Source organism: Gracilinanus agilis, chromosome 1 (assembly GCF_016433145.1).
Source record: "Gracilinanus agilis isolate LMUSP501 chromosome 1, AgileGrace, whole genome shotgun sequence".
NCBI lineage: Eukaryota > Metazoa > Chordata > Mammalia > Didelphimorphia > Didelphidae > Gracilinanus > Gracilinanus agilis.
In genome coordinates, this window is record NC_058130.1 from 680127780 (window position 1) to 680146191 (window position 18412).

Here is an 18412-nt window from a genome sequence, read left to right on the forward strand (position 1 = left end):
TGTTTCTTAGAAATTTCTTCCCATACTCTTAGACAATTTTGTTTCAGAAATAGATAAGAGAGAGGTATATTAGATCAGGAAAGAAAACATCTCCAAAGATAAGATGTGCCCAGATTTTGTATATTTTGTATATTTATATGTGTATATATGGATATATATATGCAAACACACATACACACAAAATCTGGGCACATCTCATCTTATATAAATAATTTTGCAGAATAGTTAATAACTATGTCTAATTGTCTACTATGTATGAAGCACTGGTACTAGGTACTTGGGGAGATGGAAAAATAGTGACTTTTAGTAATATAAGAAACCTATGTAATAACTACTAGGAAGACTTTATAAAGCTTAAGATTCTGTAAGGAAGCAAAGAATTCTGACTGGGTAGAGATCAGAACATAGTAACTTCTGCATCAGGACAGTTTTCTTGCACAGGAAAAAAAAGTAAATTTTCTTTAAAGTTTCTACAATTTGGTTTGTATGAAAATAGTAAGCTTCTAAGTAGGACAACATACTTTGTAAGACTGACATAACATTATGCTCTGAAGCTCAGACATCTTGGGATTTGGTGACCAAGGAAAGAAAATGAATCAGAGACACAGATATAGGGTACCTGTGAAACATGTTCTCTATCCTACAGAGTTCCAATTAAAAAAAAAATAGATGTAACTGATCAAGTACTATGTTTGTGAGACTGATTAAATCTAAAGACAGTATAAGCATGTATATTAAAGGAAAATAGAGGATACTGACATCTTTTTTTTTTCTTTAAACCCTTACCTTCCATCTTAAGAGTCAATACTGTGTATTGACTCCAAGGCAGAAGAGTGGTAAGGGTAGGCAATGGGAGTCAAGTGACTTGCCCAGGGTCACACGGCTGGGAAGTGTCTGAGGCCAGATTTGAACCTAGGACCTCCCATCTCTAGGCCTGGTTCTCAAGCCACTGAGCTACCCAGCTGCCCTTGGACACTGACATCTTAATAAAATCACCTTCACAATCTGTGTAGCCAAAAATATTCTTGGGCCACTCACTGTAAGGAGTTTTGCAGCACTGCAAACATGGAGAGCCTTTTACTGGAACACTGGCAAAACTTTTCAAGAGAAAAAAAAAAAGATTTGAGAAGCCCAGATATGAAGGACTAAAATAATGACACAAACATTAAAGAAAAAGAACGTGACAAAGATTTTTGGATGTAGCTAATGTGAGAATTTTTACTCTTGATAAGTATATGCATTATAATTTATTACATGTTTATAGCAAATCAGATGCATTTTATTATACTACATATTGCATATAAAAAGTGAAAATTGGTAACAAAAAATCTTAAGCTGAGAATCTTTTACCAAATTAAACTACAAATGTAGATATTTCATTTTACTTCTTGAATTTGATATATAATTGTATCTTTATTCCTTTGTCTTTTCCTTATAACTTCAAATGTTATGAACTTCATTCTGAAAAGGCTTCTCATTGGGGAATTCCAGTTAAAGCGCCAACTGGACAAGGAGCAAGGAATGGGTCATTCTGAGGATTACCATCTTTTCTGTGATGACTCCAACTGATCTGGTTCTCAGTGATGTGGTCATTCCCTCTGGCAATATGGTCAATGCCTATCCTGTACCAGGCAATCAAAACCTGTCCATGTCTGCCTACCCTGTTCAGCTCATCAGTGTTCTCCCATAAGTTCATCATTGAGGGTCTGCCCTCTATGTCAGGGATCTTCCTCTTTTCTTTTGACTTTCTGAGGATACCAATGGCATATATATGAGTTATTCACTGGTTTTTCTTTGCTTTTGCCTTCCTTTTTTCTCTCCCAATCATATCTTTAATAATAACCTGTATACTCCTAAATAATTCTTTGTTTGGAAAGTGTTGCAGGCTCTTCACTCATACCATATACCCCTTAATTTCTTTTTGGATGATTCTCAACTTTTGATTTTTCAGAGAGTATAGATTTCTAAGACGCAGCCATGTCACATATTAAAAATATGGTCCTTTGTTTCAGGGAAAAGTTTAAGGTCATTTTAAAAGCTCAGTACTCTATGACAATGAAATAACTTCAGAAGTTTATCACGGGTGGCACATAGGCAAATTATTAAGTGTTTAGGATAAAAAATTATTAAATTAGCTGCTGAGGACACACATATGAAATTAGCAACAATCCCTTGACCTCAAGAAACATAATCTAATAAAGGAAAGAAATGATATATACAAAACAGAATACTATAAATACAAAGAATTCCAAAGTTTTAGATAACCTGAATGAATTAATTTCATGATTTTTATCAACTACTATATATGAGGAACTTTATTAAATTTCTAGAATTGTTAAACACAAAGTTAGATGCTAGGTAGGGATGCAAAAGTAGGCAGGACGTGGTGCATTACTTCAAGAAATTTAAACTTTAAACAAAGAAGCATATATATACGTGTGTGTGTGTGTGTGTGTGTGTGTGTGTGTGTGTGTGTGTACACACATATATATTATAAGTAAAGGAGAATTCAATTAAGTAATTTGAGGGAAGAAAGATCATCTTTGGTTTGGAGGAAAAGGGGAAGACTTTCACTGAAGAGGTAAAGCTTAAGTAGGATTTAGAGTGAACAGAGAAATTTTACCATGAGGATATGGGTTATAGGTGTGGGGTGGGTGTCTGTCTGTTTCAGTAGTGTGGGATAGTATAATAGCTAGGTTGCATGAACAAAAGCAAAGAAAGAAGAAAGAACAGGTCAGGAGCAGAAGATAATGCCACTTTTCAGCCTTTCCTGGTTCACAGAACTGGTGGCAATGAGTAATTCTTATGGTGAACGTCTTACTTTGATTTCTTTCCTCCCTCTGATGAGAAGAAAACTTAAAAGGTCTGCCTTTAATCCCCTTCAGGTTCTGTTCCTGACTTTGAGGACTTAAAATTATGCTTCCCTTATACTCCCCACCACTGGGTACCTTTATTCCTCCCCCTCTCTCCATTTTTTAGCTTCTTACGTGTGCTGCCTTCCTCTGTTAGAAAGAAAGCTCCTTGAGGGCAAGGGCTATCTTTCTTTTTGCTTATATTATATACTCAGCACTTGGAATAGTGCCTGGAAAATAGTAAGCACTTAATAAATTTTTCCTTGGGGGTAGCTAGGTTGCTCAGTGGATAGAGCCAGGCCTGGATATAGGAGGTCCTTGGGTTCAAATCTAGCCAATAGTTCCTATCTGTGTGATCCTAGGAAAGTCACTTAATCCCAATTGCCTAGCTTTTACTGCTTTCCTGCCTTGGAATCAATACTAAGTATTGATTCTAGGCCAGAAGATAAGGGTTTAAATTTTTTTTAAATGCTTGTTTGCTTCCTTCCTTTACTGTATCCTCAGAACTTGGCCTAGTTCCTAGACTATGGTAGACACTGTGTAAGGCCTTTGATTGATCTAGCAATCTTCTTACTCCATCTTGTATATTCTAATTATGTCTTAGAGATTCATTCAAAATCAAAAACATTTACTTAGCTTATACTATGTGCCAAACACTGTGCTAGGCACTATGTTAACACAGTTATATCTTCAAGGAGCAAACAAATCCTTTAGTTGGGTAGATAAAACATTCCTCAAAAAAATTATACATTAGACTATGATGCAATAATTAGAAAAAAAGTAAAGCGCTATGCGATCAGATTAGTGAGAGATCTCAATTGCCTGGGAAAATCTGTGAAAATATCACATCACAGAGGAATAAACCCATGCTTTTTGTTTAGTTTATCAGAATTAAAGGTGGACCTATTGACTGGAGAGGCTTTTAATGTCCCCTTAATTAAATCCCACCCCTCACCTCCTATAGCAAATGCAAGTTGCTGCTCTTTCTATTATTATTATTTTTAAACCACTAACAGATTTTGGCAGTGAATGGAGCTAGAGGGGACAGAAGATAAAAACTGAATTTGTTTGACCTACTTTGTCACTTGCATCAACTGTTCTATAAATTTAACATCCTGCAAATAACAAAGCAAGCTCTGGAGACATCACTTAATAATTCATGCCAGTGGCTTTGAAGAGGCTTACCTTGACCAGAATTGTATATTGCTTTTACAGACTTTTTCACTTTCTGGAGGGCAGTTCTATCTTGGTCTAGTGCCTAAACAAAACCAAAACAAAAAGCAAAAAGAAATCAATGAATGAATGAATAAAAAGTTCATTAATGAAAAGAAAATAAGAACCAGCCCTCTCTGCATTTGCTTTTCCTAAGCATAGGTACGACAGTGCATGCAGGGACATATTTATAAACAACCAACAACTTTGGGAGCTAGAAAGACCCTGAATCTGGGGAAATATTTGTCACTCAGCCCTTCACATGTATAAGCCTCTGAGAATCAAGAAGAAATAATGATGTTGCAGTCAGTCAACATAGAGAGTTTAACACAGAGAACCATATCAGCAGAAGGGCAGGAGAAATAACACTGGAATGAATAGTTGAGAGATCTGATTTCCAGCCCCAGTTCCATCATTTAGTAGTAATGTAACCTTGAGAAAATCATCATCTCTTTGGCTCCCATTTTCATCATTCATGAAAAGAAGAAAGAAGACATTTATACTATCCCATACCTGGAAGAATTGCTAGGAGGAACAAAGGAGGCAGGTAGGTTAACCAGGTGGTAGAAAGCTAGGCCTGGAGTCAGGAAAACTTGAGTTCCAATCCAGCTTTGGATATTTACTAGTTGTGTGACCTTGGATAAGTCACTTGAGCTCTAGTTAGCTCCATTTCCTCAACTGTAAAATGGAGATAATATTAGCACCTTCCTCTGGAGTTATTGTGAGGATCAAGCAAGTAGGAACTGAATGCTACTTATTATTAAATAAAATAATGTGTATGAAATATTTATAATTATTAAATGCTATATTTCCTCTATTATACTGTGAACTATTTGAGAGCAGGAAAGGGTTCTGTTTTTGTTTTTGTTTTTTGGTTTGGGGGCCTTTCTTTGTATTCCCATTACTTAGCACAGTGCATTGCATGACTGGCACATAATAAATGATTAATAAATACTGGTTGACTAAGAATGAGCTGTCATTGATATCTTTTGACAGATATTTTTTAAAATATGAAATATATTTTATATTGTAAAAAATAAAAGAAATAAAGTCCTTAACTTAGTCTTCAAGTAGTTTATAATCTAATAGGGAAGGTAGGAAAATATATTAAAAATATTCTTACAGCCTATCTTAGATTGATTCTAAGATAGAAAAGAGTTTATAGGGCTGGCAGCTGGGTTAAGTGACTTGTTCAGAGTCACATAGCTAGGAAATATCTGAAATCACATTTGAACCCAAGACCACCTATATTCAGGTCTGGTACTCTATCCACTGTGCTACCTAGTTGCCTTAAGAAAATACATTTAAAAAAATTTACAAACAGATATAACTGCATTTTATATTAATTATATTACTAGTGAGTTTAAATTTTGGCCTACTGTTTCCTCATAAGCAAAGGTGATAAAGAGCTTTGGGCAAGTCACTTAACTTCTCTGAGATTTTGAAAAAAAGAAGAGGCTGGACTATGAAGCCTTTAGGGTCTCTTCTGCTTCTAAATTCATGATCCTATGACCTCTAAAGTACCCAATTTTCATTAAATTAATTTTGATTTTAACAATGGCAGCAGAGTAGGAGTTGAATAAGATAATGTCTAAGATCTTGTCAAAAACTAAGAACCTGTGAAAGTTGGTGGAAGGAGTGTTTAGGAAGGGAAGGAAAGGTATCTAGAGGGGCTAATGGCCATGCTTCTGGTGTCAAGTGGGAGCAAGGGTTGAAGAAAGAGCTGAATCTCAGGCAAAGCTTGGAAATTACTTTGTCTTTATGCCATAATCCATCACAGACTTTAGGCCTACTTCATAACATAATTATGCACATCCAACAAAAAATATACCTTTCTATCATGATTATTGTTTTAATAGTAAAATTATTTGTGATTTTAAAATTAATATATTTTTGTAAATCACATTTAAGATGTATCTCTCTTTGGACACCCAAGGGAGCCTTACCTACTCATATTTCAAGGTCTGTTCTACAGATCCCCTTCTATGGCAGGTAGGAGGAATAATTTGGGCAATGTTAGAGGGAGAGTGGAGTCGAATTGCTTATGGGAAATAGCAGGTTTGTTTAAGGTGAAGTGTGATGGATAGGAGACAGGTATGAGAAGTGACAATTGTTAGAAACTGGTGTGCAGAAAAAAGTAGGGTTTAATCAGTAAAGAACTCTTAAAAATTGTAAGTAAATTGTAAGGAGTTTGTGCTTAATATTCCCCTAACTAGGAAATGTCTTAACATTCTTCAAAGGGCAAGGACATTTAAAAAAACTAAATACTCCATGGACATTTTAAAATGAAATATCACATTCCTATTTTTCTAAGCTACTACCAATAAAACATTGTAGGGTGAAAGGAACACTGGAAAAAAACAAGAGGACTTTGGGTTCTTCTAATCCTGACTTTACCACTGAATAGCTGTGTGGCCATGGACAAATCACTAATACTCTATGTCTCAGTTTTATCACCTGTAAATCAAATAGGTTAGACTAGATTAATTTGAATTCCATTTGACTAATATGATTCAAAATGTCATTACTGCTTATTTTTAAGCAGGCAAAAAAATTTACTTTTGGAAGGACATAAATATTTTTTCTTTCTGCTGCTGCTGCTTTTGCTACCACCACCATCCACCTCCATGACTACTTTTACTACCAGTGGTACTACTATCACTAGTACAACTAGGAACTCATGAGTTCTGTTTGCATTTTCTTTTTTGTTTTTTATTTATTTGCTTTTTCACAGCTACATCAAATTGACAACTTGTGTACAAAAGGAAGAAAGCTGGAAGATAAAGATCATTTGCTATTATGTGTTTTGCTTTAGGATGGTTCTGTGATTTTATTGATGTAGATAATTTATGGAGAGGAAACACTTTATGCAGATCAACCCGTCCTTTGTAACTTCTATTCTTAGAGAGTTGCCTGGGAAACTAACAGATTAATTAGGTAGTCCCTCTCAGAGATGGGACTTCAACCCAGGTTTTTCTGACTTCAAGGAGAGTCTCTCTATGCACCATGTTAACACTGTCTCCTAGTATTACAGAAATAGGAGTTACAAATTATCATTACCATCATTACTTCAACTAGTAGCAGTAGTATTAGAATTACTACTAAGATACATGGTATGTTGTAGTGAATTAAAAGTTATCCTTGAACTCTGGAAATGCTCAGTCTGCTGTCTGACCATGCCATGTACAAGTCATTCAACATTTTAATGCCTCAGGGTAACCTTCCACAACTATACTTGTCAGAAATCTTCAGCCTTGGAAGATGTTTACTCACTGGCAACTCCCCACACTAATAAAATGATTAGATTAAACCTCTCACCTCTAAAGTAGCAATAATAATAGAGGCTGGCATTTATAATGTCTTAAGATTTCAAAGGCACTCCACATACACTAATTTCATTTGGTTCTCACAAAAATTCTATACATAGGCAGCACTATTTTTTAATATATATTTAATTCCATTTTACAGATGAAGAAGAGAAATGTCACAGAACTGATTTGTTAATGATTAATAAATGGCAGAACCAGAATTCAAACCATCGTTTTCTGATTCAAAATTTAGTCTTTAAATTTTTTATTTTTGCTGTAGAAGAATTGGAGAATAATTACTCTAGTTATGATGCCAAATGAGAAAAAGAACTGTAATGGCACCTTCTCAAGAAAGACCCACTTCTAGTGGCAGCTAGGGATCTCAGTGGATTGAAAGCCAGGTCTAGAAACAGGAAGTTCTGGATTCAAATCTAACTTCCGACATTTCTCAGCTGTGTGACCCTTAGCAAATCACTTGAACCCTCACTGCCTAGCCCTTACTGTTCTTCTGTCTTAGAACTAGTACATAGTATTGATTTGAATATAGAAAGTAAGGGTTAAAAAAAAGACCTATTTTCTGCTTCTCTAGTTAATATTTCTCTCTCTCTCTCTCTCTCTCTCTCTCTCTCTCTCTCTCTCTCTCTCTCTCTCTCTCTCTCTCCACCCCCCATGACTATAAGAACATGCTAAAAATTCAAGTTTTCTTTTATAAATAAATACTTGACAGGGAGAATCACAACAAAGACATGTAATGCTTTACAAGCTGGTATTTGGCCTCCAGCAAAAATATTCAAAGGAAAATGTATTTTTATAGCATCATGCTTAATGGAGATCAGAAGTTTGCTCACTTGATCAAACAAGTTTCCCTGAAGATATCAGACTATGCTTAAGGTTGTTACAGGTTGCACCCATTTTTGTTTCTGCATGATAAGCCACACTTAGCAATAACATTCTATGAAATAAAATAAATGGAATGAGGTAAACTATTAAAAATCTCCTAGTAGATTTTCTGTTGAGGTGATTAAGTTAAACTTTCCATGATTTCTTGGCAATATGTATTGGTCTTTTAATAAAGCAGGTGATTTATTGATTTGAAGAGAAAGGTTCCATGAACCTCATCTAATTCACCCCTACCTCTAACACTGACCCCAGTTTTTGAGCTAGCCTTGTTAGAAATATGTGAAAGGAAAGTATACACGATCTAATTATCATTCATACAAAGTGTTGTGAAGGCAAGGGGATACTATTACTCCTTAGTGTGATGTTACAGTTAAGTCCATAAATTATTCAATAATTATAGGGTACCATATTATTATTATAATTTGATACGAATGATTAAAAGTGCACAAAGTGTGGAGGTTAATGGAGAAATTGGAAGATTTATTATTACCCAAAATGGCAAAATAGTGGGAAAAATGAAAAAAAGACAAGAAATGAGTATTTTAGCCCAAAACAAACCACAAACTAGTAAGTAAACCTTCCATTGAGGTCCACAACATAGGCTCCAATGAAATCTTCAAGAAATATTTATTAAATATTTACTACGGATAATACTCTGAGGAAAAAAGGGGAGGGAGTGACAGAGGGAGGAAGGAAGGAAGAAAGGAAGGAAGGCTTTTAAGAGGGTTAAATATGGGATAAGAAAGAGACTGTGCTAAGCTCCTGACAAATATAATCTCATTTGTTCCTGGGAAGTAGGTCCTTATCTTTATCCCCATTTTATAGTGGAGGAAACTGAGAAAGACCTAGAAATTAAGTGACTTTTACAGGATAATAGACCTTGTAAGTATTTTTGGGCAAGATTTGAACTCAGGTTTTCCTGACTACAAATCCAGTTCTCTATCTAATGTACCACCTAGTTATTTGTGTGTGTGTGCGCATGTTTTTAAAATATTTTTAAAAAATTTTTATTACCAGAACATCCACTGTACCACAATCCATGCTCCCTCAAAGAGATTACAGTCCAAAAGCAGTGATGAGATGGGTACACATAATAATAACAAAAATTAGAATATAAATAGAAATTTATCTTGAATATCTGATTTTCCTCCTGACTAGCTACCCTTACCTATTTCTACTTGTTACAAAAACAAAAACAAAATATGTTATAGAACTCCCCCTCACTCCCAAAGTCTCACCTCTCTAGAAAGACCACAAAGAATCATGGAGCAGCCACTGGTCAGGGGTGTTACATACAGATCAATTATTTCCAAAGAAATGAAACTGGATGTTTTTTGTTGTATTTTACACATTAACCCATAAGACCACTTGGAAAATCCTAAAATTGATCATTCTTTAGAGAACAAAATCAAGGCTGAGGGTAGTCAGTCATTAATTATGACTCTTTTTTCATTGCCCTGGCCAAAAAGCTAGGTTAGATCAATACTACCTGGTTTTACTTTGAATTAGAGGTTTTGTAAAAATTAGGTGGTCTCTGGAGTACAAAGAGTCTGGAGAGAGTGAAACCATCACATAAGAGAAGTTAGTTTGGAAGAGTTAATAAATAACAGTTCATATGTATATAGTACTTTAATATCTGTAAAGTATTTTCCATATTATCTCATTGGTTTTCGACAACACTAAGCAGAAAGTTCTATTATTATTTATATTTTACAAATGAGGAACCTGAGGCTCTGTATAATTAAGTGACTTAACCAGCATCATATAGCTAGATAGTGTGTCAGGATTTGAACTAAGGTCTTCCTGACTCCATGTCCAGTACTATATCTACTGCACCTACCTGTCTAGAATACAGGGCAGTTGCCACTTTTTTCAATAATTCAATAATCATTTATTAAAAATCTTTTGTGTGCAGAATAATACAGGTATTTAAAAAGAAACAAAGTTTACACAAAACATGGTCCTTCATGGAGATTATAATCTGCTATGGAGGTATGAAACATACATAAATTGTTACAAAAATAAAACAATTTACACTAAATGCACAACAAGGAATAAAGTACATTGTGAGATTCAGGAGTGGAATGTTAATTTAAAAACTAAAAGCTTTATTTTGTATTTTATGGGTTATGGAAATACCTATGACAAAAATAGCTATAGAACAATGAAAAGGAAAAGAACATTTCTTCTAATAAACCAATCAAAAGCCTAACTCCTTTATGTGTTACCTTTAACTGCGAAAAGAAGAAAGTCTCTTATGGAAGGATGACTTCAAGAGTGATGGGTCTGGAATCAGAGGAACTGGATTCAAACCACAATTCTAGGAGAGCTAGGTGGCTCAGTGGATAGAGCACCAACCTTAGTTTCAAGAGAACCCGATTACAAATATGGCCTTAGACACTTCCTAGATCCTTCCTAGTCACTTAACCCTGTTTGCCTAGCCCTTGCTACCCTTCTGTCTTGGAGTTGTTACTAAGATAGAAAGTAAGGGTTGTTAAAAACAAAACAAAACAAAACAATTTTGTCATTGATATTGAGCAAGGTTTGACCTCTCAGGGTCTCAATTTCCTCATACATATAATGAGAAGTTGAAATAGATGGCCTCAGAATTCCTTGCCAGCTCTTCATCATTTTATGGATAACCTCTAAGGCTCCTTCCAAATCTAAATTTAAAATCCTGTGAATGAATCTACTTCAGAGAAAATGATAAACCTATTAAAAGCTTCATATCTGCATTATGAAGACCTAACATGAAAAGTGAGCTTCTTCTATAAAACTTAAAAAAGTATTAAATCTGTTTGCTTCATTATTTTTTTTTTTTAGCTTTCAAGTACTGCCTTTTCCATACATAATGATCAACAAATAAATCAGATGTATGAAGCATTCTCTTCCTGCTTCCCATCAGCAGGCACATTGAAATGGATAAAGGATGGAATCTGACCCAGGGGCAGAACAAACTAAGTGGATTATCTTGAACTACAGAAAGCCAGTAGCACCCTCTGAATTACTTCAAAGGTTAGGGATGAAGGAAAGGTTCAGTATCCTGCCTTCAGCAATATCTTCTGAAGGATTTTAAGAATCCATTCTATTGATATATTGCTATGCTTCAAAATAATGAAAGAGAGAGAGAGAGAGAGAGAGAGAGAGAGAGAGAGAGAGAGAGAGAGAGAGAGAGAGAGAGAGAGAGAGAGAGAATGAGAACGAACACATGCTCTTTTTTGACAGAAACACAAACTGGAGTAAAGTTGGTAATACCATACACTAACAGATTCATCCACCTGTGTAAAACAGCTGAGCTTAAAGATGCAAAGAGTAAGCTTAAAGTGCCCATGATGCTTCATTTTTATTTCTGAATTTATTGAATATTTTTAATATCTGCATTTACTTACGTTCCTAGAACTATCATTTTATCCAAAGTAAAGACAACAGTATTTATCTTCTTTGCCTTACATATATATATATATATATTATATATATGTGTGTGTGTACACACACACACACACACACACACACACACACACACACACACACACACACATAGCCTAGAGCTAATCTCTCAAGGGCTTACTCTATTTAGCCAAAAGAGTCTGAATAGTGCCCTCCAGGTAAAGTAGGTATCTTTATCTTAAATTATACACATTAGTCTCATAATATATCATGATATAATTTTCCACTATACACTGTCAAAATGACAAGCATCAAACTGGAACCCAGAATAATAAAATCCTTAAATTTAAGAAGGCATCAAAGGTCACCTTTTTTACCGTTCAGTCGTTTCGGTCATGTCCAACTCTTTGTGACCCCATTTGGAATTTTCTTGGCAAAGATATTGGAGTGGTTTACCATTTCCTTCTCCAGTTTACTTTATAATGAAGAAATTGAGGCAAACAGGATTAAATACCCGCCTACAGTCACAGCTAGTGTCTTATGCCAGATTTTATTTTGAGGAGATTAATTTTCTTAACTTCATACCTGATGCTCTGTCCTCTGTGCCATCTACCTACTCTCAAAGTCACTTAATTCAGGACACAAAATTTCAATCAAATGTTCACCAAGTCTCTGGATTAAATATTCCCGAGGATATTTAAAGGAACTCATTTTATGAGGCAGTCCATGACATTTTGGATAGCCAAAATTGTTAGCCATACATTAAATCAGAATCTGAGGCTACACAAAATAAATCTTGTAAATAATATCTTTTCAAATATTTGAAGACTCATCATCTCTCCCCTAAAGTCTTTTTTTCTCCAACCTAAGCTTCTCCAATGGCTTCAGGTAATCATAAGACATAATTTTTAGTTCATCATCCTGGTCACACTCTATTAGATGTGACACAAATTGTCAATGTTTCCCCCTAAACTGGTACTCCCATGTTCTTCCTCACTGTTCTTCACGGTTCACTAGCTATTTGGTAGGAATAATCTATATCCATAAAAATCTGAGTAGGATTTGGCCTAGATGACTTCTGAGGTCTCCTTCATTTCTAAGGGTCTCTGATTTAAAAAAAAAAGTTAGAACCAGCTTTACTATACTATAATACAAATGTAATGCTACTGTACTTTATTACGCAGTGGTCCTATGATGTTGTTAAGTGTCCAGATACTTTGTGACTCGACTGGGGGTTTTCTTGGTAAAAATACTGGAGTGATTTGCCATTTCCTTCTGCAGCTCATATCAAAGATGAGAAAGAGGATTAAATGACTTGCCCATTTTCATACAGCTAGCAGCCAGATTTGAACTCAGTAAGATGAGTCTTTCTTTCTCGAGGCCCAATACTCTATCCACTATACCACCATAGCTGCTCCATATACATGGAGTAGTAGTCCTCATTTGTATTTGAGTTTGAATCTGAATCCAATGCACTTGACTTTGGGCAAGTCAACTGACTTCTTTATATTATATTTATATAGATATGATATATTATATATCATTAAGGCTCAGATTACTGATATATAATATAGAAATAATAATATTTATACCACCTATAATGCTTTACAGGATTTTTAAGTGCCTTGCAAATCTTAAAATCACCAAATAAATATTTTGTTATTGCTGTAATAGTAGGTGGCTGCTAGGTGATGCAGTGGGGAGAGTGCTAGGCCTGGAATCAGGAAGACTCATATTTCTGAGTTCAAAACCAGTCTCTGATACTTACTAGCTCTATGATCCTGAGCAAATCATTTAACCTTGCTTACCTCAGTTTCCTCATCTGTAAAATGAGCTAGAGAAGGCAATAGCAAAGTATTCTAATAATTTTGCCAAGAAAACCTCAAATGATGTCACAAAGAGTCAGATATGACTGAAACATCTGAAAAAAAAAAAAAGCTAAATCAACATGGGAAGGAGAAAGCAATTCACAACATGCACCACTGGAAGAAGTGAGTGCTTTTATGGATAGGTCTTCATGTTGCAGAATTTCAGAGCTCTAAGAACCCTCTCTGGCCATCTAGTTCAAATCATACCTGAAAAAGAGTCCCAGATACAATACAGCTGACAAGAGGATGACCATACTCTGCTTGAAGATCCAAAGAGGAGGGACCCTCTCAAAAGTCCTCTTCAAAGCACTTCCTTCAACTTCTGAATAGCCCTAATTGTTAGGAAAATTTCCCCTTGCTTTAAACTTAAATGATTTCTTTACAACTTTCATTGAAACTAATTCTACCCTGTGGGGTCAAACACTACAACTTAAAGGTGATAGCCCTTCAAATACTTGAAAGATAATAATCACAGACTTAAAACAGAAAAGAAGTCATTTACAGATGGGGGGAAGTTGATGTCTAGAGAGAATAAGTGACTTACTATGGTTACAAAAGTGGTTAATCATAGGAAAACCTGAACCCAGTTCCTGAACACTGGTATCAAACCCAACATTTTTTCTGCCATATTATGCTACCTCCCTAAATCTTCTTTTCTCCAGCTAGGTGGCTAAGTGGATTGAGAGCCAGGCCTAGAGACAGAAGGTCCTAGGTTCAAATTTGTCTTCAGGCACTTCTTAGCTATGTGTCTCTGGGCAAGTCACTTAACTCCCTTTCCCTAGCCCTTCCTGCCCTTCTGCCTTAGAACCAATAAACAGTATTGATTCTAAGATGGAAGGTATATTTTTTTTACTCTCCTTTTCTTCAGGCTAGGCATCCCTGATTCCTTATGCAATCATCCAGTTTAAATAGACTTCTTTGTAGAGATTTTAGATCTTGTTTTTTTACCTTTAGGAGAAGAAAAGAATTTGAGAGACTGACAATTAACTGTCACCTTTGAGAAAGTCTCTGTAGAAGTACTGAGAGAAGATTTAGGATTCTTTTCTTGAAGCAACTTGCAGAGTTAACATTCAAGGAGAGTCTGTGAGAGATTACAGTTAACTAACTGCAATTGTATAAAGAGTCTGTGAGGCTATAGTTAACTGCTAATGGACAAAGTGAAAGATTAAGTGAACTGTTAGGAGAACAAGCCTTTTGGGGACTTGGAAAATTAAATTTCTTCTTTAACAAAGTTGGAAGACACTTTGAAAGAACTGAGTTTAATTCTTATTCAATGGAGAAGACAGACTATGAAGTAAACATTTGATAAAAATTCCTAAGAGACTTTAACTGTCATCCTGAAAGAAATGAATTGTTAGACTTGAAGCTTCAGAATTTTGGAAGACTTGTAAAAAAAGGGCATTTGGCTGTGTCTTTCTTACAGGTGATACATTACTGAAATATTTATCCATCTCTTATTATCTGATATTATTAATAAATTATAAATCCAGTAGCAGTGATATATGCCTAAGCCCATGAGTAGGACCTCAGAGTGAGAAGAGAAAAAGCTTTTAAGAAATGAGGCTTCACTAATTTTTACAAATTAAGGTGAGGGCTCAGAGCTAATTGAATTTTACATTTTTAATTACTTTATGACTAATTTTACTTCATACCATCTAGATTTCCTTTGAATCTAACTAAAAAGGTAAAAAGTTAAGAGGTGGACTGAAGGGCAGAAGTCTAATGTAATTATCTTCAAAAGCACATGAAATGTATTTCATCACACCCCATAGCAAGTGCCTATACTCTCATCCAGTGATTGCTCCAAAATGGAAAACAACGTTCACTATACTTAAAAGGAGCTGGAAGATCATTTATCCACTATCAATTACTACATGATAACTAGACGACTTTAATGCTGGAATTTTTTTCCTTCCAAATTATGCTTCTTTGGAAGGAACAATATCTGTTCTTAATTGTAGAATGTTCAAACTGAGCATTATTTAGGAGCCCACATATAAACAACACCATAGCAAGTACCAAAGCACTTGGATAAGCACTTATGCCAAGAATGGTCTCCCAGATGACTGAATGAATCCAGCAGAAATCAGACTAGTTACAGGCTTTTGGCCTTGAGTATTCAAAACAGGTATTTGGAGAAAAAGCAGGAAGAAATCAATCAAGAGGTATATGTGGTTATACCACCCTAGGTGGGTTATACTTGACTGGCATGTCAACTATTATACACTGGCCCTCACTTGTAAATATTTTGACTAGCTTTGTGGGTGTTATTCAAAATCACAGATTTCCTTTCATCATTTGATTAGCAGGTAGCCTAACATTTAGCTTTGTGTAAACTGGGAATTGTGGCTTTGGGGGATTTTCATCTGTGGAGAATTACAGCCTTGATTCCAGGCAGGATTTCTCATGTGCGCACACGTGAATGTAAGTGTGTGCGTACACACATATTTACATATGCAAAAAATGCTAACATTTCTAAAAGCAAAGAAGTCAATCTAAGTGAAATTTGTGGGTTAATGAAAGCTTCTTTCTGGAAGTCAATTTTAATTTAATTAACAGAAGGAATGAAGTCCAATTCCCCTTCATGTAATTTAGCATTTAGTAAAAACAAAATATTCACTGTCCTCCAAACATGACAGACTTCTCTGTCTTTGAACATTATTCATAATCTACCTAAACCTCTCGGGCTACTCTCCCTGTCATCTCAAAGAACTCCTCCATTCTTACCAGTAGAAATCCGAAACAACTGATTGTCCAATTCAAACATTATCTCCAATGGGACCTTTTCCCGAGTTCTATAGCTATCTAAAGCTAGGATCCATCTCTAATTGGAATTTTTAGCAGTTTATACAGTTTTTAATCTATATTATAATCATCTATATATGTCTTATTTTCCTTCTAAATTTTAAACTCATTGAAGGAAACTTGTATTCTTTGCTTTTAAAACTCCTTTGGCGGGGGCAGCTGGGTAGCTCAGTGGAGTGAGAGTCAGACCTAGAGACGGGAGGTCCTAGGTTCAAACCCGGCCTCAGCCACTTCCCAGCTGTGTGACCCTGGGCAAGTCACTTGACCCCCATTGCCCACCCTTACCAATCTTCCACCTATGAGACAATACACCAAAGTACAAGGGTTTAAAAAAAAACAAAAAAAAAACAACTCCTTTGGCACCTAGCACAGTGCTCTCCACCCAGTTAAAAGTTTAACAAATGTTATTTGACTGACTGACTGAGCTCACAAAATAGCTTAAATTGTGCTCCTAAAAGAGATGTTTGCTTTGTGCTTTTAAAAATATGGTTTTTCTATTTCAAAGATACTTATTTATGACATTTTGCTACTAAATCTTTCCTCAGATATCTCATCTTAATAAGGACATGACACTGAGTTCTCAGAAGCTATGCTAGGCAGCAGTCAAGTATGGGTGCTGTAATAGAAATGTCTGTCGTGTGAGGACAAACCTACCTAAAATGCAGACGGGCTTTTATCATCTAACTTTAACTAAAAGATCTAAAAGATTCCATTTGAGACTTTTCAAATTCACTTTTAAAAATCAATTTTGAAAAAAAGGAAGATTTTCTATTTTATTTTCTCTAAGCATAAGAAAAAAACAGAACATTTATCATTATTGTCATATCTAGGAGGCCTGAATTTAGGTTTCGTGATTGAACAAAATGAATAAGTGATCTGGATTATGAGCTAGAGTCCACACATGTTCATTTCATGTATGTCTGCCTTGCAGTCCTACCCCAGAAACAAACCAGAGGAGATATGTTTCGCTGATAGAGCTTTGGTTTTGTTGTTAAGACATTTTTCAGTCAAATCCAACTCTCTTGTGTCCCCATTTGGGATTTTCTTGGCAAAGATATTAGAATGGTTTGCCATTTCTTCCTCTAGATCATTTCACATATGGGGAAAATGAGGCAAACGGAATCAAGTGATTTTCTCAGGGTCCTACAGCTATTTAAGTGTCTGATGCCAGATCTGAACTCAGGAAGACGAGTTTTCATGATTCCAGGCCTGTACTCTATCCACTTCGCCAATTAACTACCTTATATGTTGGGTTTTTTTGTTTGTTTTTGCTTAAGTACAGCGTCAGATACAAAATAACCAAAAACACTTTTACTTGAACTATATCAACTTGCTAAATGCCAAGGATATAGATTTCAGAAGTATAATGCAAGGTAATAAAAACTATATGATTATAACAATAGATACAGGAAATTCCTTTGACAAAATAGAATACACATTCCTATTAAAATCACTGGAAAGCAAGAGGTAAATGGAGTTTTTCTCAAAATGATATAAAGCATCTGCATAAACCCATTAGAAAGCATTATTTCTAATGGGGAAAAGCTAGAAGCCTTCCCAGTAAGACCAGAAATGAAACATGGATGCCTATTATCACTAATATTATTTAACATAATATTAAAAATACTAGCAATATCAGAAAGAAAAGAAAAAGAAACAGAAACTGAAGGAATCACAATGGGGAAAGAGGTAACAAAACTATCATTGTTTGTTGATGACATGATTATATATGTGGAAAATTCTAGAAATTCAACTAAAAAGTTAGTTGAAATTATCAATAACTTTAGCAAAGTAGCAAGATATAAACTAAATCCACACAAATCATCAGTATTTTTTATATAATACTGACAAAGTCCTGCCAGAGATAGAAATAGATGCTCCATTTAAATAACTACAGATATAGATAGAACAAAATACCTAATAGTATACAAAACAAAACCAGGAACTACATGAACATAATTTAAAAAACATTTTTATACAAAGTCAGATCTAAATAATTGTAAAAATATTAATTGTTGGGGCAGCTGGGTAGCTCAGTGGAGTGAGAGCCAGGCCTAGAGAAGGGAGGTCCTAGGTTCAA

At 35.2% G+C, this 18412-nt stretch overlaps 1 protein-coding gene across 1 annotated transcript in view; it reads right to left on the reverse strand.

The window, feature by feature from the left end:
• Window positions 1–18412, reverse strand: part of ASAP1 (ArfGAP with SH3 domain, ankyrin repeat and PH domain 1) — a 400440-nt gene that overhangs the window by 223898 nt on the left and 158130 nt on the right. The window contains 1 exon segment of the mRNA XM_044669204.1: window positions 4038–4110. Coding sequence (XP_044525139.1) covers window positions 4038–4110 — 73 coding nt within the window.